We start from the raw sequence: 21828 nt of genomic DNA, 5'->3' as shown, positions 1-21828 counted from the left end.
TCTCTGCTCGGCGCTCTCATCGAAAAAGCCGCGATCGTAGTAACACACACTTATAGGGGGGAAACGCACAATTCCTGGCCTGTGTTTCTCTTTATCAACAAAAGAGAACATCATATCCATAAACATACATTGGCGGGGGGGAGGCTTTTTATCATAGAAAAGTGTGATGAGAAGCATCCTGTGTGTATCAATTATCTTCAATTTTTGCGAGCGAAGCAAAAGAGCGAAACATCTGTTCGAACGGATCGATTTACAAGCGTGCGCTTCTCGTTCTTTTCCAACGTTTGCCGGGTGCGCCCTTTTGTCTTGCTCGTGCACAAATACCGAGCAAACAGTATACAACACGGCGAAGTGCTCTCGGGACTCCCGGGAATGCCATTGTGGGCCTGCGCACTTGCATAAGAGTATATTATCCCGTCACATTACGAACAAGCATTTACACAAGCGTATAAAATGATATCCTTGTTCCGCTTCCGGAGGCAAGCATCAGAATGAGAACTCAAACTGAGAGTAAAAGTGCTATTATTTCAACAATGAACCACACGTCCAAAGCAAAAATTTGCAGTATTTTATTACCAAATTCTTTTGACATAATAATACTGCAAATTTTTATTTTTACAAATTTCCTTAAATTAATGTGTAACCCTTTTCAAAGGTCCACAAAGAGAACTCCGAGTTTTCAAGAGCATCATCAGAACATTCTCCCATCTCTTATTCTCTAACAAAAACACAGCACAAGCACCCATTGAACCGGTATTTACTGCATTATTGTGTTCGGCAAGTCCTTCTCCCGGTTCGGCAAGCGAGACCGGAATGGGACGACTTTCCGGGGTGACACAAAAGGCGGTGTGTGCCGCGTGTGTATGTGTAGGTGGTTTGGAAGGTGCATCAAACTACTTGGGTCAGAATGCTTGGGAGAGAGAGATCGGGTGCATTTTTATGTGCATTTTGGGGTAGTAGTGCGCACCGGATCTTGGGCGGTTGTCTCTGAATTTTTCGTCTATTTGAGGGGCGATGGTGGATACACTATTTATACTAAAAACTGTGGAGGAGGCGCACACAAAAAAGGTTCATTTTTGCTTCCCTAATGATGATGGAGAACGCATACAACAAATATTACAGAAGCATTACATTCCTGATAAAGAATTCATGTGGTACTGGGGAATTTTTAGATAGTGCCGATATGCAAAAGGATATTTCATATTTTATGTTATATAAGAATTATGTTTTTAATAGTAATATAACAATATTCGACAGCGAAACCAATAATCGAATTATCCGAATCCATGAAAATACCGGTAAAATCCTCTAATAAGGGTATATTGCAACACATTGTATTACTTTGCTACAAATGATAGACAAGATCTTCCTATTTCTCAAGTTCCACAAGATTAAATGAAAAAAAACTACAAACAAATAGAAAACAAATTCTTGCTCCGAAAAAAAAACTTCGAAAGAAGGAAGCCTCTTTACATATTGAAGTAACGAATCATACCACAGCAAAACATAACTTTGCACACAGCAGCATAAACAGCTACCCTTCTGGGTGTATGCAGAGATAATACTGCATTCGCAAAACATATCTAATCTAAGCGGTTTCTGTGCTGCTACGTTGGTCTTTTTCCCCCATGCGGAGGACGGAGATTCTCAGCCTTTCCTCATCGCACAACGCACAAATGTTGTATCATTGGGAACGATGTATTGCCAAACCCCTTCCACTAGAAGGTAAAGGTGGCATAACAAAGTACAACTTATACGAGATTTATACATTTGAGAGCAGCATAACAGCATTGCTCCTGCTCTTTTAACCCGACAAAGCTCACTGTGCACTCGCTCACTCATTTACAGCACACACACGCACGCAAAGTCACAGATCGCCAAACACACACATACGTGTGTGTGAAAAGATTGCTCTCACACATTCTCGTTTGGCTGTAACCAGAAAAAGGCGCGGATTACACACGATCTAGTAGTCTCTCACGCAAAATAAATAAAAAAAAAATACTATCAACGCATATTTTCTTGCACCGTTTAGGGCTTTTTTTAACATAAAAAGTTTATCATCACACACTTTTGTAGGAAACTGTTTTAGGTACGTTAGCAATATGTGCACTTTCGCGCGAGGGTTAAGCAAAAAAAAATCTAAAGAAGAAAAGCGAGTCTTGGGATACACGAAGAGCGACAACAGCATAACAAGTATTTTTTCCACTTTCTTCTGACCTACATAAATAAAACTAGATTCACCAAAGCTCGATATTCAACAAACTCCCTTCGTCAAAATGAAGTATTCATGTTGTGTTACTATGACGACAAAGGCGGCTTGTAGCAAAAGTTCTGAACGAATTAAGTTTGTTACTACTGAACAGGTGAAAAAAATAACAAAAAGACATCTTTCAAATGGAACAAATTTTCAATGAGTTATCACTTCTGTTAAACAACATTTTTGAGCAGAAAATTGTCCGACACACCAATGATAGTGACACCCGCAGGCAGAACACACGCCAAATCAAGCAACTACTTCTTTCCCTGTTCTTTATCTCGTTTCTTGTTGTTGCCCACACACCACACACCAACCAGAATGTTCAACCTCCCCAAATGGGACCAAATACCGCAAAGTCAAGAAGGAGGCCAACACACCATCATCAACGGTTCTCCTCTGGCGGTCCAACCAGGCCAAGGCGGTAAACACCAGCGCGTCACACGAGAGATATGCTTTGCTGCGTCGTGTATGCGTAACTCTCCCTCACAAACACACACACATCCACATACACACACACTTTTAACGAATGGCGATTACGTTTTCACCGCGGACAAGGTAGCCATTGCAACCATGGCTGCTGTTCTGTGTACGCAGCAAAATGTGTTTGTTGTATGGGAACACGCACACGCACACACTTACGCGACCGTTGTCTCTTTTTCTAGTTTGTTGAAACCGTTTTTAGCTCGGAAAAGATAGTCGAAAGGAAGGGGGTGCTTCGAATCACACACATGGAAGAGAAAACATCACACAAAACATGAAAATACCTGTCTGCAAATTAATATTAACAATCTCTGGATGCTTGGTCAATAGTTTAGAATACTCTATTGAGCGACATTCAATTTGGTGTTCATTCTTCAAACTGGTAATGAAGATCAGAATTGCTTCAACCGATTCTAAGTGCATATGAGTGTTTTGCGTAGATGATCATTTCCTTATTATTTGAGGTTTAATTTTTTTTCTTGCATCTATACATTTCGAACTAGCGAGACATATCACAAACACATACGTAGCAATACACTCACACTACTCACGCACTTCAAATGCACTCAAACTCACACCAACCGTACCAACCCGGTGTCTTCTGATTTTACCTTCCTGAACACCGAGACGATACATTCCCAAACAACGTAAAAAAACCCGTGCAGAAAAGCGTAGAAAAAAAAATCCAAAAAAGGAAGCAAATGGGAAAAAAAACTCCCAAAGCGACTATCGCACAAGAGACTGCGTCGTGTGCACACACAGTAGTGCACACGGCTCTGCGTGTAGTGGTGACAACATTAGCCAGTCCACGCTCCCGCGCGATATTTCCCGCTCTCACCACTACACGCAGGCATGCACATATACTTTTTTGCTCAGTCTCCCCCCACTCCACTAATATGTGTGCGTAAGCGGGTACAGTACGCGTCACGAGAATATGAGACCCACGAAGTGGTAGGGGTTGTGCGCGACAAAACTAAAGGGGGTATCGGAACGACAGGCAACAAAAAATGAACGTATCGGGACCGATCGAATCAGCGCGCGGGTCATACACTAGGGGTGGAGAATGGCAAGAAAGAAAGAGTGGGAATAATTCGAGTCGCAAAAATGGAATATACACACGCACACGGAGTACACACATGCCTAATAAAACTTATTAAAATGTCCATGGTCAAATATGCCCAACCGTCGGGTACGTGGGTGTGTGCGAAAGAAGTTTATTGTGTCCTTCACAGTTTAATACACAATAATATATTTCTATAAAGCCCGCCAGACTGGAAATACCTCTCGTTCATCTCTTCTACACGGCGCACACATACACACACGCACTCTCAACCAACCAGCACTAGTGAGAACACGAAGATGTGCAAAAGTGGCACGAATATTATTACGTTTATCACAAGCAGTGGACAAATAATCACACGCATCCCGAACACTTCATCACAAGCAAACAAAAAAAAACACTGAACCACAAGAAATCAAAGGCCCTTGAATCCTACCCCAAAAAAACGGGAGCTCACCTTTCGTTGGTCGGAATGCACAGCACGCTACGTGAACAAACCGAATATGCGTTTACGCTTTGTATTATGTCTTGCAAAGCACTGTAACCCTTAACCGTAACGCTACAAAGAAACTGTAACTCTTTATCAATAAACTTTGTATCTTCACCAATTTCACCACAAAACTACTATAAACCCAGGATTGACACAATGACGGAGCGAGCACAAAATGGGACTTTTCTTCTTCGCATACGCGACGCGTCTCTGGGTTGCACGAACAGCCGGATGAAGCCTGGCCTGCTCTTTTCTTTACAGCGACGGATGACGACTGCGGAAAAGATGACAACGAAGGCCAGCAGCAGCAGAGCGGGAGAGAGCGATTTTGCTGCTGCGTTTGGGTAGATCCAATACCAACACACACGCAACCGTAGGGTGCGCCTGGACGCACACACGCGAACCTCGCGGCGAACAGTGCGAACTGTCAAGTAACGCCATTGGTGTGACGTTCTTGGGCAATATTATCGAAGCATGCCTCGGCGAAAACGAAATTTGTAACAAATTTGGTGCGTATATTAAAACTCCATTAACTTTCGAATATTGGTGCCGACAAGTACAGTGTTTTGCATTATTCTTCACATTCTTTTCCTTATCCCTATTCTCCAATTTGAGGACCATTTTTTGACGTTCATCTATACCCGGCGTTATAAAAATATATCAGAGTTTTGTCAATTTAGAGCGAACCACACACGCAAAAAATGCAGTATCAATCTTATTTCCTCTTCCTCTTCCATTTGATCAAGTGATTCAACAAAAGCTGATCGAACTATCGTCAACCTCCAACATTTTTTTTACTCTCTGGGCCCGTACAAGTCAATGCAAAAATTTAATTGTTAATGTACCGCAGAGAGTTCTTGTCAGTGTAGTCTATTCCTGGCTAGGATGGGTTATAACTACTGATCATTGCTGATATTGAGTTCGAGCTTCGTGTAGGCTGCTCCATTTCTAATTACATTGTGAAAAATCGTGGTTCTAACCAGTGACTGAAAGAAGACACTCTCTGTACAATGTCAGCAACATCAGCAATTTACGATAAACAAAAAAAAAAAAAAACACTTCCGTTCCGTCCCTTTGAGTGGCGAAGAATTCATGTGGTTTTATCACCAGCAAAACTACAGTGGTGTGACATTACAATGTGTACACAAATAATCAAATATCTAATCACACACATTCGCTCTGGAGCCCTGCACTGCTTAATATTGTCCATTTGCCACGGTGGCGACGGCGACAGCAGCAGCCAGACAGGCACACAACCTCCTCGAATGTCGATGTCGAAAGTAAAACCATGTGCAAACTATACGCATAGTTCTGTACCAAGTTCCTAGTCGTTCGAGCTGGTTGCGAACACGAAACACATTTGAATTCTTTCCTTTTTGCTTATTTAGATCTAACACTCCAATGTTCCAGTTTTGTTTATAGGGTTTTGAGATCAGTATTTGAAGATCCTGGTCCTAATCTTGATTGCGGAGTTCAAGAGCACCACATGGTGGGGAGAGCGCTCTTTTCACTTCACATAGAACAGCGGTTGACTTAAATTTACATAACAAACTGCCATGGCCATACGCGGTTATCGGGTAATCCGACAAGGCAGAGCAGTTTAAGAAAGAAAAAAAAGTCCCAAATACGACGATACCTATTCCCTGACCAGAGACGATTCGTTTTGTGCTCTTGGCGAATAGGTTTCTGTTTTGGTTGCACAAACACACACATACACACGCACATCGAACGTTGCACTATTCCCGTTGAGTAAGAAATTGTTGATCTAAGTGTGCGCTGCCAACAGCTAATTCCAACAGTATTCTTCAAGCAGGATGAACTTCCGACGGAGGGAATGCGCGGTGGGAAATAATACACCCCTCATTCCCCCACCGTCCTCCTGTGCCGTTTCATCCAGCTACCACACAACCCGTCGCCCTGCTTTTCCGCTCATTATGACTATTATTATCTTTCTATCTATTACGCATGCATCCGATCGTTGAGGCACGGTCTACCAGCCAAATAAAAAGTTTTGCTACCTTGCGCGCCGCAAAACCGGGAAAAAACAAAATGGCGCGTGAAAGTTATTTTTCTTGTTCTTTTATTTTGCTTGCATCAGATGGTAGCGGTCCCGTCCCCCCAACTGTGTGTACACGACCTGTGCGCGCGTTCGGTTGTGTGCGTATACGATTTGCCATCCCGAGTTACTAGTGTGTGTGAGAGATACGTTACATCAACTCTTTGCCCATCTCTCTCTGCTCGTCGCACCCTGTGCCCTACTGTCGTTCGAACCCAGAAAAACCAGCAAAGGTGGTACAGCCACGACGAACGAAAAACACCAATCTGACAACCGCAACGAAATCTAGCGCAAGTGAATCAAAAGGGAAACAGGGAACAGGGCAGTGGTTGGGAGAATGTTCTCTCAACGTCCCCGGCCCAATGGGAGAAGGAACTCCATCCAATGCTTTGCAAAATAGCAAAGGACGCCACCTTGAGGACACACATTCTTTCACACAAGTTCCCGAGAGATTAAGGTGAAAACTTACCTTATATGTAAAAGATGGCATTTATCATTTGCTTGCTGTTGTGTGTTGTTTGCTTCAACCCGTACAGCGCCTCCTACGTTACGTTCCACGCTAAGATTTCGTCAGCTTTCAAACCTGACTTGAACATACCGCACATGGATATTGTAGTTTAGGGCCAATGGGCCTGGCGAGGAGTAGACTTTATGCTGCGTCTTGGCCAACCTCCTCAAAGGTGAGATTGGACTTCAATAAGCACCACCACCAGAAACAGGCAGGCTACCAGCTCCGGCGGCAGAGGTTTCTTGCACGCGTAATTGCACGCACGGCACGACGGAGAGCACACCAAAATGCCTAATCACATGCACATGTACGTTACGTGCCTAATCACGACATGCACACCGTTGCATCGAGAACAATGTAACGCTGAACGCTGGGAATTCTTTCCTGCTTCTTGCTTTGATTTTCACTGCAATTTCACACACGAAATTAACTTTCGTCTGATGGATCGCCTCGCGCGGAGGATGCTTTTTCCGATAGAAGATAATTTTATTCTCAGCGCACACATCCAAGTGAGCATGGAAGAGGTTGCACCATGACGGGGAATGATGTCAAAAAAAACCTCTCCGCTGTCAATCTGACAAACTGCTTGCTGTCAAATTGATTTCATAACAACCCAATTGTTTTGATTAGGATATTTTGTGAAACCGGGCTGTTTTACTGTTGGAAAAATATTTACAGTGATACATAATTCGGCAGAATCTATCCCAATACCCAAATGATGGGTGAAAGTCGGGAACATTCGGAAGATATTGACATAGATCCACAATCGGAAAGGGTAATCAGCGACATGGTCAACTCGTTAACAAACATACGAACTAATGCTTGTGTACTATCGATTTGCAGTCTTTGATCATTTTTGGACGAGATGTGAGCACGATCCCGTGTTTTCGGAATAGCTTTTTGTATGGAATCAGCATTGGAATGGGGGTAGGATTTTTGGCATTTCTTAAAACCTCTCGTCCACAACTGTCCACACACATCGGGTTTGGATCGTTTATGGCGACCACACTGGGCTATTGGTTTCCGTGTCGGTACAATTGGTCCAAGCAAAAGTTTGATACTGCACAGCTACAGCAAGCACTGCAACAACAAGCTATTTATGAGGGTACCGAAAAGGAGCGTGAAAAGATAAACGCCAAGCTGGAACAAGCCTAATTGCAGAAGAAACTCGGTCATGTAGTTGAGTGTTTTGTCTTGTAAATTGTATTAATATTGATTAAAAAAGTTACCCTACGTTTCGACCAAATATTTACAACATTTTTTATTTGTTTCATTCCAATCCTAATGCTCGTCTCATTGCTTGCGCTTCATCGAATTCATTCATGGGAGAGTGTCCGTTCGGTTCCATCGAGACGCTTGCCGTACCGGAGCTTATCGTGCGTAGTACTGTGGAATAATCTCCCAACTCTGCCAGGGGCGCATTGACTTTCACTACCTTGTTTGCTGAACCACGCTGGGCAACGTCTTCTATGCGTGCCCTTCGACGACTAAGATCAGCTAGGATCGGTGGCAGGTATTCGCTAGGTGTGACAATTTCCAGAAACATGTCCGGTTCCAGAAGACGGCAGCGAGCGTTCTTCAATACATTGCTTATGCATTGAGCAGCGGCAGCCATAATGAATGGATCAGCAGTGCCTCTCCCGATCGTGAGCGCATGCAACTTTATAGCGCAATTTGCCAATTGACCTCCCAATTTTGGACCTCGCTGAAGTGCACCGAGCGCTCCCTTCCGAAAATATGTCATTTGCCTTGGACGAACAAGTTTGAGCGTTTCTTGCGCTTCGGCAGAATTATCCAAAACAAAGCGCTCCACATTACTCTCGACAGCAAGTGGAAAGATGGTCATATCCATGTGTACAGATTGTTTACTACCGGCTATTTCCTTTTCCGCAGTCCACTGTCCCCGGCTGGGTTCATCAAGCGTTTCCTTGTACGCAATCTGAAGCGGACCCAAATCAGCATCGATTCGATACTCACTTAAAATGCGAGACTTAACTATTTCTAAATGCAGTTGTCCCATACCCCCGAGTACAGTTTGTCCGGTTACGTCATCGTATCGTATTCGTAGGCTTGGATCTTCACGTTGGATTTCACGCAGCGCATTGTCCAGTGCCGTTTGTTGTCCAGACGATGGAGGTTCTATCGAGCAAAAGTAAACTGCATCCGGAATGGTGTTTTGCAGGCCCAGCTTTGAAGCCAGCAACAGCTCATCGTCTGAGTTTTCTTCCGTGGTATTGTCAGTCGCGGAAAGTCGCTTTAGTGCTTTTTTTAAAGCAGCCGCGTTTGCCACTACCAAGTCCCCAGTAACGGTCGACTTAGGTCCAGCACAAAGTCCTATATTGCCTGAGCTAAAAGAATCAATTTCCCGGTACTCATCGGCAAGTGGTTCGTAGATACGTTGTATCGTCTCCGAACCTCCGGTGGCTGTGATAAATTTCGAACCTTTCTTTGCCGTTCCCCGAAATGCGCGTATCATCGTGATGGGACCACGCTGTTTGTCGTGCGTTACCTTAAAAACCTTTCCAACAAAATCAGTCCTAAAAGTGTTGCATCACATAAGATAAGTGTTTAATATTTCTCTCTCTCTCTCTCTCTCTCTCTCTCTCTCTCTCTCTCTCTGTCATATACATACCCAAAACAGTCATATATATGATTTCGCTCACTTGGAGCAGGCAAAAAATTCAAAACGCTGTCCATTAGTAGCTGAACTCCAACATTTTTATATGACGATCCCAACAGGACGGGCACGATTTGCTATAAAAGAATTCGATAAATTAACTATCGGAATATTCGTTTACCGATAATGCTACTCACCTGCTTGACCGTGCAATTACGAATGGCATCCAGGACAAGGTTCAGTTTAATGTTTTCGAAACTATTCGCTTCAATGATGGCTTGCGCCAGACTATCGTCCATACCCGACAGCAGATCAATCAGTTCGTACAACTTCTCTTGAACTTCATCATGCAGCTCTTCGTCGGTGATTGGAATCGCTTTGTAGGATCTGCCTTTATTTTGGCCATCCCAGATAATCCTGCACGACGAAAGCACATCAATTACACCTACAGAAAGAGTGCCAACGTTAGTGTTTGTACACGAGCCAAGAAACTATCTCCATCGATATCTTACCCACCAATTTTCCTTGTTCTTTAATAGGCATTTGAAGTGGCACAGGGACGGTGGACAGCTTTTGCCGGACGTCCACCAAACATGCTTCGTAATTGGCACCTTCTTTGTCCATTTTGTTAACGAACACTATGCGCGGCAATTGATGCCGATCGGCTTGACCCCACACGGTAACGGTTTGTGCTTCTACGCCCGCTGATCCATCTAGAATGACCACGGTACCGTCGACTGCCCCGAGCGACTGTTCAACTTCCATGGTAAAATCTATGTGGCCAGGTGTGTCGAGCAGATTGATTCGATGCTCCTTCCAGTTGAAGCTAACCGCCGCGCTACAAATCGTAATGCCTCGTTCACGTTCTTGGAGCAAAAAGTCGGTGACTGTGTTGCCCAATTTTACCTCACCCAACATATCCGTGCGACCGGAATAGTACAACATACGCTCGGTTGTTGTCGTTTTACCGGCATCGATGTGTGCCAGTATTCCAATATTGCGGATACGTTTTTCACTAATAGTTCCATCTGAGTTGTGAAAATGTCTGTAGTGGGGTAATTTGTCTGGAAAGCGCTTCCTAAGGCACGTAAATGCTGCTTTGTGCAACCGATTGCACAACATTTTTGGGTTGGGTGTGTGGAGCGCACAACGAACCGCGGATATGTTTATTTACGTTGTGCACAGCTGACAATTCACGTTCCGGTAGATAGACGTTTGCCAATCGACTGACAACTGCTGACGTTTGACATTTCTTTATTTTCGTGTTTGCTTGCGTTTCACTCACTTCAGCAACAGTGTAGCACCACCATGACCGATATCAAACACAGTCCAACTGCGGAGATTAAAAATTGAACAACAAAATTGCGTGAAATGGCTGGCAAATGAGCCAACGGCAGAGTGATTTAAGCGGTGTTTGCGTCTTCAAGTGTAGTATCCATACCCCTTTCTGCCGAATCCGAAATCGACCAGAATGTTGCAGTTTCTCAAGAAGACAGGTTTGTGTTGGTCGTTGTTACGGGCCAAATGGCACATTCTTTCCACAGCAAAACAGCCTGTACTATATTCATGTACTGCAGAGTGGTTCAATGCATTGGACGGTGGACAGCAAAAACGCGAAGAGGAAGCTGTCGGCAGAGCAGCTGAAACGCTTTCCAACGATCAAACTTTCTCCGTGTAGTTGATAGGGCTGGAAGGGAAAGATAGGGAGAAATGGGCGGATTGTTGCTATTTATGTTCCATCTCGTTTGGTTTTTTTTTCCACCTCCCTTCTGCACAAGGGGTAGACGCCCCAATGAACTGACGCACGAGCGTGGAATCCGAGGGAGTGTAGTAATTTTCCACGCTTGTATTCATTTTACAGGTCGAAGAAAATCTATCACAACCGGTAACAGCAGCGAATCATCTTTAGCATCGATACTGAACAATGACCCAACGACGACAACGATACCATCATCACTCAGAACATCCGATGATGTCATCGATGGTGCAAAATCACCTGAAACAGATGAGGAGGCGCTAAGACTAGCGGAACGGTACTGCTTCGAGAAGCGAGGTATGAGAACTGCATGAGTTTGTGTGTTTGTAGCGTGTGTAAATAATTGATCACATTCGGCGGGCGACTTTCTTACATCCCACTTTGTTTTTCAGATACTGCCGCGCGTGTTTCGAAACTTTCGCGCCGTATGATTGACATTCTGGCGGAGCAGAGTTGCATCTGCTACTTTGTTCAGTTTCTGGAATCGAAAAATGCTCTTTCATTGATTAAGTTTTGGCTAGAGGTGGAAAGCTTCAAGGCGGCAGCATCAGAAAGTGTACGAGGCGTGCTTCGATCGTCTGGCGGTTCTACTCACGCTCATGGCCGATTGCACCGTAGTGTCTCCTCCGATGGGTACGATAGTCTATCGTATTTCAGCATAGATTGTGATTCGTTATCAACGAACTCGTTTTCTGAAAATGCCTTCGAAGACTCACAGTCGGCGGACGATGTACGGGAGCTTGATTCGCGTACGTCGCAAAGCTGTACGCCGGTTCCACCTCCAACACCGCTGGAAGTGCTGGAAGAGGTAGATATTAAGGATGATGCGTCCGAGGATGGGGTGGCGATAGTGGAACAAGACCACCCGGTTGGAAAAGAATCAAGAGGCAAACACCTGGAAGTCTGTGATATAACCGTCATGCGACAGTCGCTAACCGATGACGAAAAAACACAAATCTGTGAAGCGGGTAAAGGGACGACGATGGAGGCAATGCCCGCTGCGTCAGTGACGAAAGCAACGTCCACCATTAATCGGCCCTTTAACTCGCTCATCAACTCGGACGCTGTGAGAATATATCGGAAGTATTTGATCACAAATTCACCGCACTGCATTGAAATGCCGGCTACCATATTGTCCAACATTTCGCTAGCGCTGTGCAGTAGTGGGACGTGCAGTGAGATGATCTTCAACGAAGCTCAGCACTTTCTGTTGGAGATGTTAGAACAAAACTATCTGAACCCATTCCTGGAGAGTTCCTTCTACTGCAAGTACACGCTGGAGGTGCTAACAAGCGATAACCTTACGTTGAGAGACATTCTCGGGAGCGAAATGGCGCTGTTCTACTTTATGGAACACCTAGAGCAGCAAAGCAAGCGCCACTATCTAGAGTTCTACGTTGGAGCGGTACACTTTAAACGTTCGTTCGAAAATCAAGTTCAAGCACAAAAGGATGCGGTCGTTCTGTATGAGAAATATTTTTCCCTACAGGCCACCAGCTCGCTCGGTTTAAGCGATAAGATACGCTTTCTGCTCGAGGAACATATCTGCTCGGCCGATCCGACCATCGTGGCGGAATGCTTCGAGCTTCCGGTGCGAATTATTGAACAATTTCTCGAGCAGCGTTACTTTGCCGGGTTCATTAAATCTCAGCTTTACTGTCGGTTTATTAGCGAGCTGCTTGGAAAGGTGAAGACGAGCACAAGCAGCGATGTGAGTGGGATACTTCCCGGTGGTCGTGCGGCCGAACAACGGACCGGTATGAACAGTGGAGCCAAACGAGGCCATCGGAAAACGCTCTCGGACGTAACGAGTGACGCCAGTGCGGGAGGTGGACGACGTGGAACCACGGTTGCGTTTATTTCCTCGCAAAACACACTGCTCGCCATGTCCGACACAAACTATCAACGAAACCGCAAACATTTGGTAGCCGTTGCACTTGCTGCCTCGAATGGACCTTCCGGTGGTGGTGGAATTGGTAGCGGGTCTGTAGGTGGTGGTGGTGGTGATATTATGCAGATCGATTCCCGTCAGTTGTACAATCCGGATCTTTTGTGGCGTCGGAATTCGCCCGTCGCCGGTCTAACGTTCGGTCGGATTGATGCGCTCGGTCGGTACGAGCGAGATTTCGACATCGCCGAACCACCGTCGGGTGATGACCGTTGGAATCGCAACCGGATCAAGAAAGCGGTACGAAAACTTGTTAACTTGCCGGAAGACAAGGCACAGGAAGAGCTGGCCTGGCAGGTGGCCGAGATGATTGTAAAAGACATTACTAACGTTACCATGAACAGTAAGACGTGATTGAAGAAAATAACTGATCCTCTCTGAGTGTTGTGTTGCAATTTAGGGTGCTGGGAGCAACAGCGACAATTTCTCGATAATATTTGGATATTTTAATACTCCTATTCCACCTACATCTAACATGTGGAAACCCTCGGGGGTTACAAACCTTGGCGAACCCAAGGTTTCGGACTGTTGAAGCAAAAGTATTACCGTTAAACTCACACTGATGAGGATAGGAGGTCCTCCCATCGCAACGCGTTCGTTGCTGTACGTAATATTATTAATTAGTAAACCGTGGCGAATCTCTCCACTACAACAAGATGGTGCTTATATAAACAAAACCTAATATGAAATAACGAATTATGGTTCATGACCTTATTATTTACTACTTACAGTAGACATCCCGTCCTCCGAGAAGGACGAAAAGTGTTAGTTGTATTATACATATACGCTCCTACACTTTTCGATATGGAAACCACTAGCACATTGTGCGGGGACGGAATCGGCGCAGTCTCGAATAATGTTGTCCATGTGAGTGCCCATCCCTTTTTTATTTACTCGTTGTGTATTTCCGTAAGATGTATCATTTTATTCTAAAATTAATTTTTATCTCGGACAAAAAGATATCAGTGGGTTGGCAATTTTAATCTCACACTTCGTTAAGTGCCGTGAGGAGGTTAGAATCAAAAGAACAAATAAAAACAAACCTTAGTAAGGAGATTACTAAGTTTCTTAGTATTAGATGTAGATGTGCCAACACAGTTTTTGGGACAGATTCGGGTAAGTGATGATGAAGATCAAAGCGCAAAACAGGGTCTTAGACCGAACATTATCGAAAAAAACAAACAAACTAAATCGAATCGTTGTGCTACCGCTTTCAATGAATAGTCGAAGTATTCCTCGAACCGCATGGACCGCGTATTCAATGTTGAATCTGTTACTTTTTTTAAATAGTTGATAAAGAAACATTAACATCCCCATCCATTTTTAAGCATGTGCAACTCTCAAGAGCAAACAGTGGCTGAGAGCCGCCATGGGATGGGAAGAAATAGGAAATGCACGACGCAGACAACATCGTACAATGTCCAACTATGTTAAGGATATTTAAGAAATGAAATATATTTTCTTATGATAACAGAATACCTTGTAAGATGATGAATTTCTTTCTGCAGAGCCCAAGGTTAATGCTTGAAGTTACACAAAAAATGTCCACATTTTATTCGCTATCAGGGAAGATCAAGACGTTAAATATGAAGAAAAGATGTAAAACGCACTATAATCTAGCAAAATGTCGCAAGAAAAGAGCCGAATGTTGCTTTACCTTACTCTATTATACAGCGCACATTTTGATACTGTTTGATGCTACTAATACTGTTGACGTTTTGAGACGAACACCTACTACAGAGATACATGTTACTGCGTGTTGCCATGGAGCTTTTAGAATGATTGTGTAAAACCGCGCAAAAATACTCGTAAATGCAAGCCCCCTCCTTATTGCGCTCGGGGAGGTGGATGGGACATCTTACCTAGCGGAGCAGCAGCTACAAACTGTCTTCCACAAGTCAGCACACGTGGCTTAGTATGCTGTGCATATTCGCGTTGGAGTGCTTTCGGAAAGTTTAGTCCTGTGCTGCTTTTCGGGCAAATTGTGTGAGAGACGAAATTTCGCTTGGATTCGAATCAGAAGGCAGATTGCTGAATTCTATCTCTTCGCTCATAATGTTTTCTGGAAGAAATATAATCGAACCGACGTTGCAGGAGACAAGGTAAGTAACATTATGAAATTCCAGCATCACTTACCCGTAGTTTCGTTGGTGGGCCATTTTTTGTGGCTCGGAGCGTACAGTACAATCAGTGCGAAGATGTAAATGTTCCACATGCCGTACACGCCGGTAAAGAAAGCGGAGGTAAACTCCAGGTCGATGTTTTCGTCCCATTTCCAGCGTCCCTCGGAAACCTGCCCAATTATAAAGCCAATCACGGTCATAGCAGCACAAAGAAGAGTTGCCAGCATCAGGAACTGGAAGCGATAGATGATGCCTTCGTAGTGAAGACGCCGTGCAGATGACATTGACGGGAGCGATGTACGCTTAATGTTGATGTTGCAAAACACCTTCCAGATCATGTAGCACAGAAAGCAAAAGTATAATCCCGCTGAGATGCCTGCTAGGATGATGAATCCAAGCTAAAATGGGGGAAAAAACACAATTCCGTGTGAATCTTAATTTCGCAGTGAAAGAGAGCCCACAGAAACACAAGCATACCGCGACGTTTGCACCAATTTTAGAAACCCAAATCGAGTAGAATGGATTCCGCAGCTGGACGCCTCGTTCGCACATATCAAACAAAAATAGGGACACACATCCAACTGCTACCGCGCTCAGATGCTTCCAGTACGTCTTGAGACCCGATTTTTCGCCCGTCTCTTGAATCTGTGAGGGTACAAGTGGTGTGCGTGTTAGATAACGAAAAGGGTTCGAATATCTTCACGAGAATAATTCACTTACCAGCATGTGTTCGCCGGCAAAAATAAGCCAGAAGGATAGCAGCGTAGCATAAAACACTCCCTGGCGTATGTCGCTCAGAAGCAACATAAACGGCATGTCGAAGAAAAGCGTAAAATATTCGAATGGCATGTTTAAGAATGTAAGCGCACAGCCTAGCGCCAGCAGCATCTCTTCCAGCAGGGCCGGTTTGCGGTGCAGCAGATGGACACGCTGCCAGAACCAGGCCATGATGAGGACAATAAAAGGCAGAAACACCGTCTTAAGTGATACCCAAACCTTCGTGAAGCCACCGTTCTGGTAGATCACGGATAGGTGCAAATCTTTTATGTGTCCAATGTCCAGATTCATGCGTCGTTCGCTATCCACCGGCAAACGTACGTTTAACAGGTAAAAATCGTGATGCAGCGAACCAAGCTCAAACAGAGGAATCGTGTTGCAGTTGTACAGATAGTCATCGGTGACGTTGTTTGCCGTACAGTCGAGATCTCGCTCTTCCAGCGACGAGGCCAGATACTTCCAGTCCTGATCAGCATCTCCCTTGTTCCGGTACGCCAACCGTGCATCGATCGTAATCTTCGTGTGCGGTTTGTGCAGCACGTTCGCATCGTACGCAATGTCCGTTTGCAGCACACCGATCAAATTCTGCTGCCAGCGGGAATAGTCCAGCTGGCGACCTTCCCGGGGCAGAGGCATTTGAAAGACAAACACTATCTGATTGGCCATCTTCATGTCGTCATTTTCGATGTCGAAATGGTCCAAGCTTTGGCAGCGTTCTTCACCCCGCGAGTACAACCATACCGAGGTATCGTTGTGCGATCCGGGAATATCTTTACATATCGTGGCCAGAATTGTCTGCACACTTGCCGGTACCGGCGCTGTGAATGAGGGTAAATGGAGAAAAATACGGTCATAAAAAACTCACACACCTACACATAAATGAGGCAGACAGAGAAAGGGTAGTTGTTATAACGCATGCAATCACGCACATGCTGGCGCACCGTTCCAAACGCAGACGCGGTTTTCAGGAGGATGGTTAAATAAACAAAGAAAATCTAGAACGCTTCTGATGCGCTTCTTTTAGCCAGATGCTGGAGCACAAAAAAGAAAACGTCGAATCAATGTATCAATCCCAATGCGTATTTACAAGCGCATTAATTTTCAGAAGCTATATCTGGTTTTGTTTTTGGCATAAATTCTCACCCTTTCTTCGACTGCAAGAGTTCAGACCAACACTTGTGTATATGTGGGAGGGACGAGTCGTCCAGACGACGCCACCGCGTTGCATTTATTACTCACCGATGAGACCACCCAGCAGGAAACAGAGGAATTGCAGGAACAGAAGCGTTGCCACCAAAATGCTCAACTTTTTGCCGCTAAGATTCTCCAATATTGTGCCCGACATCTTGGGACGGGCTGGTATGTTGCACTGCTAAAGAACCACCGCACGGGCTTAGGTCGCCCGGAGATAAATGCGCACAGGTACTCCCAAGGAACAATGTTTACCCCTCAACAAACAGTTTCACTGTGTTTCACGCCGGCTGACTACACATACTGAGCGGCTCTTGGTAAGATATTATACCTATCCCTTTCGTAAATTGTATTGCTTTTTGTACCTTCTCGCTCTCCTGAGTCTTTTTTTTACCCTTGAACATGAACACAATCGCAGTAGTTAAAGGCGACGCTGAAGAGAAGTGCGAGGGTGTATTATTCTACAATAACCTAGGATATCGGTTTAAAATGATAAGTAAACCAAATATAATCGATCATTTATACTGTCTATTCAAAAGTTCACAGGAAACTCATCGCAACAGCATTCTACCGGCGTTCTTTGACGGCAACTGAGCTGGATGTGTATGTGTGTGCGTGCAAGAAGTGATTTGTTGCAAGGATTTGCATAGTGTTCTGCTATATTAAAAAAAGCTTAAAATAGGAAAGTGCCGCTAAATGTTGCTACTATCAGGACGTGTTAATTAACCTTAACCATTGCAGGACCGCAAAAGCCATTCGCGTATGGCTTCCAAGCAGCCGCCTGGAAGAACAGCAAAAAAGTGCAGTGTGATAAGTGTGTGTGTACTTTTACTTTTAGTACCTATAATTTTAATTGTGTTCTTATGAAAAATATAATAAAATTTCACTTGATGCTCTAGAAAATGTGCATCAAATAGTATAAAAAATGTTGCATATTTGTTTCTATTCAGCCGTTGCGTTGCGCGAGACAGCTTCCATCATCGCTGTCCAGGCACTCGCACGATCCCTTCGTCGTTCCTTTAACACACCCACGACGGGCCGAACAATTCTGCTATCCGGCCTTAAAACGGCCAATCTTTCGCTTCGTGCCATCTTCGGAACACCCCCGCGGTACCGCTGACAGAAACACGAAGCGGTGCATTCCCCTGGAACAAAATTCAGATAAACGCCAAACGTGAACTGCCAATGGATATGTTATTCGTGCATAACCATATTTAAACAATCAATGTTTAGAATCAAATTTTATTAAAATGCTGCATAACTAAATCATTCAGCATGCACCTGAAGAAATGTCTCCACACCTCTGCCTGGTGCAAGGTCTGCGATGCAAGCGTTACGCAGCGTTACTATTCCATCACGCCGACGGGGGTACCAATGCACAATGGGACGTCACCTATTATTTTACAAACAGTTTTAAATTTTTATATTTTTCCGATTTGTACTATTTTCAGTACCGTACCGGGCCAATCTAGTCTAAAGGAGCTCTACGTACATGCGTGCGCAGTTAACTTAACTTGGATGATTGATAAAGAGAGTAAATAAACAACTGTTGCAAAGTTTGAATCCGTTTTCCACCAAAACTTCGTTGAATGGAGTTGGTTAATTGAATGAAAACCGTCGTAGACAAAACCTCTGAAGGGATTGAAAATGTAAATTGAAACGAATTGAATAAAAGTTTTAAGCTTTGCATTTTCTTTACAAATTATCAAAACTATTCAATGTTTGGGACTAAATAAAAAATGCTGCGTCTTCCTAATGGCCAGATGACTGACCCTCGGTGCGTAAAGTGGATGACGTGACAAGAGGAAGAAGTGACAGGTTTTTGGCCAGCAGAAGCAACTTTTTTGAGCAAAAAGTTCCGAAAATCTATAATCTAAACCTGGCCGGGGTGCGGTAATTTCAAAGCAATCTCGCAAAACGGAACACAGCTGGTGCGGTTGAGCAATTTTTAAGCGCCAGCTCCCATCCAACCCTTCTTGCCTGATAGTGCCCCTTCGTACCAAAGTCCTGCGTGAAACTTCTGCATCGCCAAAACGGTACACGGCGATTGAACACGCACTCGCATATAGATACACCGATTGTTTATTATAAATCCTCCAATCGATTTCGTACACACACGGTGTGTGGGAAGTGGGAAAGAAAGCATAATAGTGCCAAGTATCTACAATATGCCAACATCTTGCACACGGCCGCGATTCCAGTGAACGACACGCGACGTGGATCGCCTAAAATCTGGATGGGCAAACGGCACTAAGTGCTGACGCGAAGCACCACCATTCTGGTGTAGCATGACGATGTGCAGATGCACGTCTCCGTAACAGCAGCAGCAGCAGAGAAAAAGTACGTTAAGTCACGCTTTTTGCCGGTTATAATTAGACTGTACGGAAAAACGTGAACTGTGAAACGCCGAACGGGAAGGAGGCAACGGAAGGACTGCTATTTCGAGTGGCGCGGGAACCGAAATTAATAATCAACCGTAGGATAAACAAAGCGATACGCGATGGCAGCGAAACTTGACGACCTCTTCGATTTTAAACCAGACGTCGCTGGCAATACTCGGGGCGATAGACCACATATCAAAGGTATGTACAGTTGCCAACCATTGTTCGGTGGGTTAATGTATCTTTTCCTTCCTTTGCAGCATCGTTAATGAAAGTTAAAACGTACCTATCGGCACTACGACCATGGTCCCTATCGGCCAGTTTGATGCCAACGCTACTCGGCACAACACTCGCGTTACGTGTGCGCGGATATGAGTCCTTCAACGTGTGGACATTCTTTTGTACCGCGCTAACGGTCATGACTGTGCACTGTGCTGGAAATCTAGTCAATACGTATTATGACTACGTGAAGGGTATCGACGATCGAAAGGCAGACGATCGAACGTTGGTCGATCATATTCTTAGTAAAGATGAGGTAAATATCAGAAGCTGCGCGCTGGTTAAATTGTTCTGGTTAAAAAATGTGCTCTATTTATTCGGTAGGTTGTTACCTTAGGCGTGTTGCTATATTTAGCCGGCTGTTTGGGATTTGGATTCCTTGTGTACCTATCACCCGCCAAGCTGGAACATCTTGCCCTGGTGTACTTTGGTGGACTGTCGTCCAGCTTCCTGTACACCGGTGGTATCGGCCTGAAGTACATTGGGCTCGGTGATGTGCTCATCTTGGTCATCTTTGGACCCATCTCCGTGCTGTTTTCATACATGGCACAAACCGGGTACATCGAATGGGCTACCATTTTCTACGCCATTCCGCTCGCGCTCAACACGGAAGCGATTCTACACAGCAACAACACGCGGGATGCAGAATCGGACAAGCGGGTCGGCATTGTGACGTTGGCCATCCTGATCGGTAGGACGTGTTCGTACGTGCTGTACGTTGTGCTACTCTTCACGCCGTACGTGATCTTCGTGGTGCTCGGTATGAAATACTCCGTACTGTTTCTGTTGCCAATGGTTACGTTCAAGCAGGCATTCGCACTCGAGAGACAGTTTCGCAACGAGAGTACCGTGCAGAAGGTACCCCGTCAAACGGCCAAGCTGAACCTGTTCTTCGGTATTTTGTATGTCGTGGCCTGTTTCGGTGCATCCCAGCTACCGCTGATAACGCAAAAGTGAACCAAAACGCCGAATGCGTCCAAGTGCATTACACATTTATCGTTTGTGCGATGTGTGCACTTTCATTAACTGCTGGTAGAACGTTTTCTTGATAACGTGCTGTAATTAAGCTCTAATGGCACAACACCTCAACGCTGAAGCGGCTCTAACCTAGTTGTTCTATTTATTCGTTAAAATATCGAAACCATGCTGCCACACACACACTCACACACCTGTTTGGTAGATTAGTAAGACCAGTTTGTGTTTACTTAACTGAACACACTCGGGTATGTGTGTAAGATTTGTTGTGTGTTCATGGCTCTGCCGCTGTCCCGCATCAAAGTGCACGCGTACGGATAGAAGTTGAATAGTTTCGTAAAGCTTAAATGTATTATTTAAAGTTATTGCTGAACGAAGAAATGTCGAAATACCATCCGTTTGAAAGTCTATTAAACCCTTTCAACGCCGTATCAAAATCGTGCAAGGCGGTTTCCATAGAGCATCACCCAAATTCGGGTGATACGGTACTGAATATGTTAAAGAATGAGCTCGTTTTGATAAATGACTGTGTTTGTGTGTGCGCGGTGTGTAATATGCAGTGGATCGGATGGCAGTTTAAAGTTGTAAACTAATGTAACACATCAAAGATGGAACGGACTATGAACATTGTCTTCGAACCAGAAAAAAAACATCCTTTAAATTCGGTAAACACATTTTCTTCCATTGCAATAATTTACCTACTTCTCCGTGTATGGTATGATAACGATTTGTAGATTTGAAACATTGGTTTACAACTTTAAACACGCCCAAGAATCACTGTTATGGATGGTTACTATTATATTACACTATGACTTTACTTCACCTGGTGGAAAATACTCCATTTTTTCTTATTCCATTGACGCTTCAGATTGGTAGGAATTTCGTCAAATTTGAGTAAGATTATGAGTAAAAATATAATAGTTGCTT

At 44.4% G+C, this 21828-nt stretch overlaps 5 protein-coding genes across 5 annotated transcripts; 3 read left to right on the top strand and 2 right to left on the bottom strand.

Annotated features, from left to right (window-relative positions):
* The first annotated feature begins 7572 nt into the window (after positions 1-7572).
* Positions 7573-8009, top strand: LOC128713876 (cytochrome c oxidase assembly protein COX20, mitochondrial). The gene is made up of 2 exons (XM_053808747.1): positions 7573-7629; positions 7698-8009. Exons 1-2 carry the CDS (start codon positions 7573-7575, stop codon positions 8007-8009), a joined length of 369 nt encoding a protein of 122 aa, XP_053664722.1.
* Positions 8010-8124: 115 nt separating this feature from the next.
* On the bottom strand, positions 8125-10593 carry LOC128713345 (ribosome-releasing factor 2, mitochondrial). The gene is made up of 4 exons (XM_053808204.1): positions 9984-10593; positions 9669-9916; positions 9487-9608; positions 8125-9391 (listed from the first exon to the last, which is right to left on the bottom strand). The coding sequence occupies exons 1-4, from the start codon at positions 10591-10593 to the stop codon at positions 8125-8127; spliced, it is 2247 nt and encodes a 748-aa protein (XP_053664179.1).
* A 349-nt stretch (positions 10594-10942) lies between these two features.
* LOC128714259 (A-kinase anchor protein 10, mitochondrial) lies at positions 10943-13529 on the top strand. The gene is made up of 3 exons (XM_053809134.1): positions 10943-10967; positions 11333-11524; positions 11620-13529. The coding sequence occupies exons 1-3, from the start codon at positions 10943-10945 to the stop codon at positions 13527-13529; spliced, it is 2127 nt and encodes a 708-aa protein (XP_053665109.1).
* Positions 13530-15130: 1601 nt separating this feature from the next.
* On the bottom strand, positions 15131-17420 carry LOC128712225 (protein wntless). Its single transcript, XM_053807121.1, has 5 exons — positions 17315-17420; positions 16019-16893; positions 15776-15943; positions 15312-15696; positions 15131-15237 (listed from the first exon to the last, which is right to left on the bottom strand). Exons 1-5 carry the CDS (start codon positions 17418-17420, stop codon positions 15131-15133), a joined length of 1641 nt encoding a protein of 546 aa, XP_053663096.1.
* A 2346-nt stretch (positions 17421-19766) lies between these two features.
* Positions 19767-20883, top strand: LOC128712380 (ubiA prenyltransferase domain-containing protein 1 homolog). Its single transcript, XM_053807274.1, has 3 exons — positions 19767-19848; positions 19908-20182; positions 20251-20883. Exons 1-3 carry the CDS (start codon positions 19767-19769, stop codon positions 20881-20883), a joined length of 990 nt encoding a protein of 329 aa, XP_053663249.1.
* The last annotated feature ends 945 nt before the right edge of the window (positions 20884-21828 follow it).

This window comes from Anopheles marshallii, chromosome 3, assembly GCF_943734725.1.
Source record: "Anopheles marshallii chromosome 3, idAnoMarsDA_429_01, whole genome shotgun sequence".
NCBI classification, from domain to species: Eukaryota; Metazoa; Arthropoda; class Insecta; order Diptera; family Culicidae; genus Anopheles; species Anopheles marshallii.
The sequence above is the reverse complement of the archived record's forward strand: the minus strand, read 5'-3'. Positions and strand labels throughout refer to the sequence as shown.

Bases quoted from the DNA above. Each gene is read 5' to 3' on its own strand.
- LOC128713876 (XM_053808747.1), top strand. From the start codon at position 7,573: ATGGGTGAAAGTCGGGAACATTCGGAAGATATTGACATAGATCCACAA. The intron at 7,630-7,697 runs GTAATCAGCGAC...ATCGATTTGCAG, and splicing joins TAGATCCACAATCGGAAAGG to TCTTTGATCATTTTTGGACG.
- LOC128713345 (XM_053808204.1), bottom strand. From the start codon at position 10,593: ATGTTGTGCAATCGGTTGCACAAAGCAGCATTTACGTGCCTTAGGAAG. The intron at 9,609-9,668 runs GTGAGTAGCATT...ATTCTTTTATAG, and splicing joins GTAATTGCACGGTCAAGCAG to CAAATCGTGCCCGTCCTGTT. The intron at 9,392-9,486 runs GTATGTATATGA...CAACACTTTTAG, and splicing joins CATATATATGACTGTTTTGG to GACTGATTTTGTTGGAAAGG.
- LOC128714259 (XM_053809134.1), top strand. From the start codon at position 10,943: ATGTTGCAGTTTCTCAAGAAGACAG. The intron at 10,968-11,332 runs GTTTGTGTTGGT...TTCATTTTACAG, and splicing joins GCAGTTTCTCAAGAAGACAG to GTCGAAGAAAATCTATCACA. The intron at 11,525-11,619 runs GTATGAGAACTG...TTTGTTTTTCAG, and splicing joins GTACTGCTTCGAGAAGCGAG to ATACTGCCGCGCGTGTTTCG.
- LOC128712225 (XM_053807121.1), bottom strand. From the start codon at position 17,420: ATGTCGGGCACAATATTGGAGAATCTTAGCGGCAAAAAGTTGAGCATT. The intron at 16,894-17,314 runs GTGAGTAATAAA...CCTCATTCACAG, and splicing joins CCTGCTGGGTGGTCTCATCG to CGCCGGTACCGGCAAGTGTG. The intron at 15,697-15,775 runs GTATGCTTGTGT...CCCCCATTTTAG, and splicing joins AAATTGGTGCAAACGTCGCG to CTTGGATTCATCATCCTAGC.
- LOC128712380 (XM_053807274.1), top strand. From the start codon at position 19,767: ATGGCAGCGAAACTTGACGACCTCTTCGATTTTAAACCAGACGTCGCT. The intron at 19,849-19,907 runs GTATGTACAGTT...CTTCCTTTGCAG, and splicing joins CGATAGACCACATATCAAAG to CATCGTTAATGAAAGTTAAA. The intron at 20,183-20,250 runs GTAAATATCAGA...TTTATTCGGTAG, and splicing joins ATATTCTTAGTAAAGATGAG to GTTGTTACCTTAGGCGTGTT.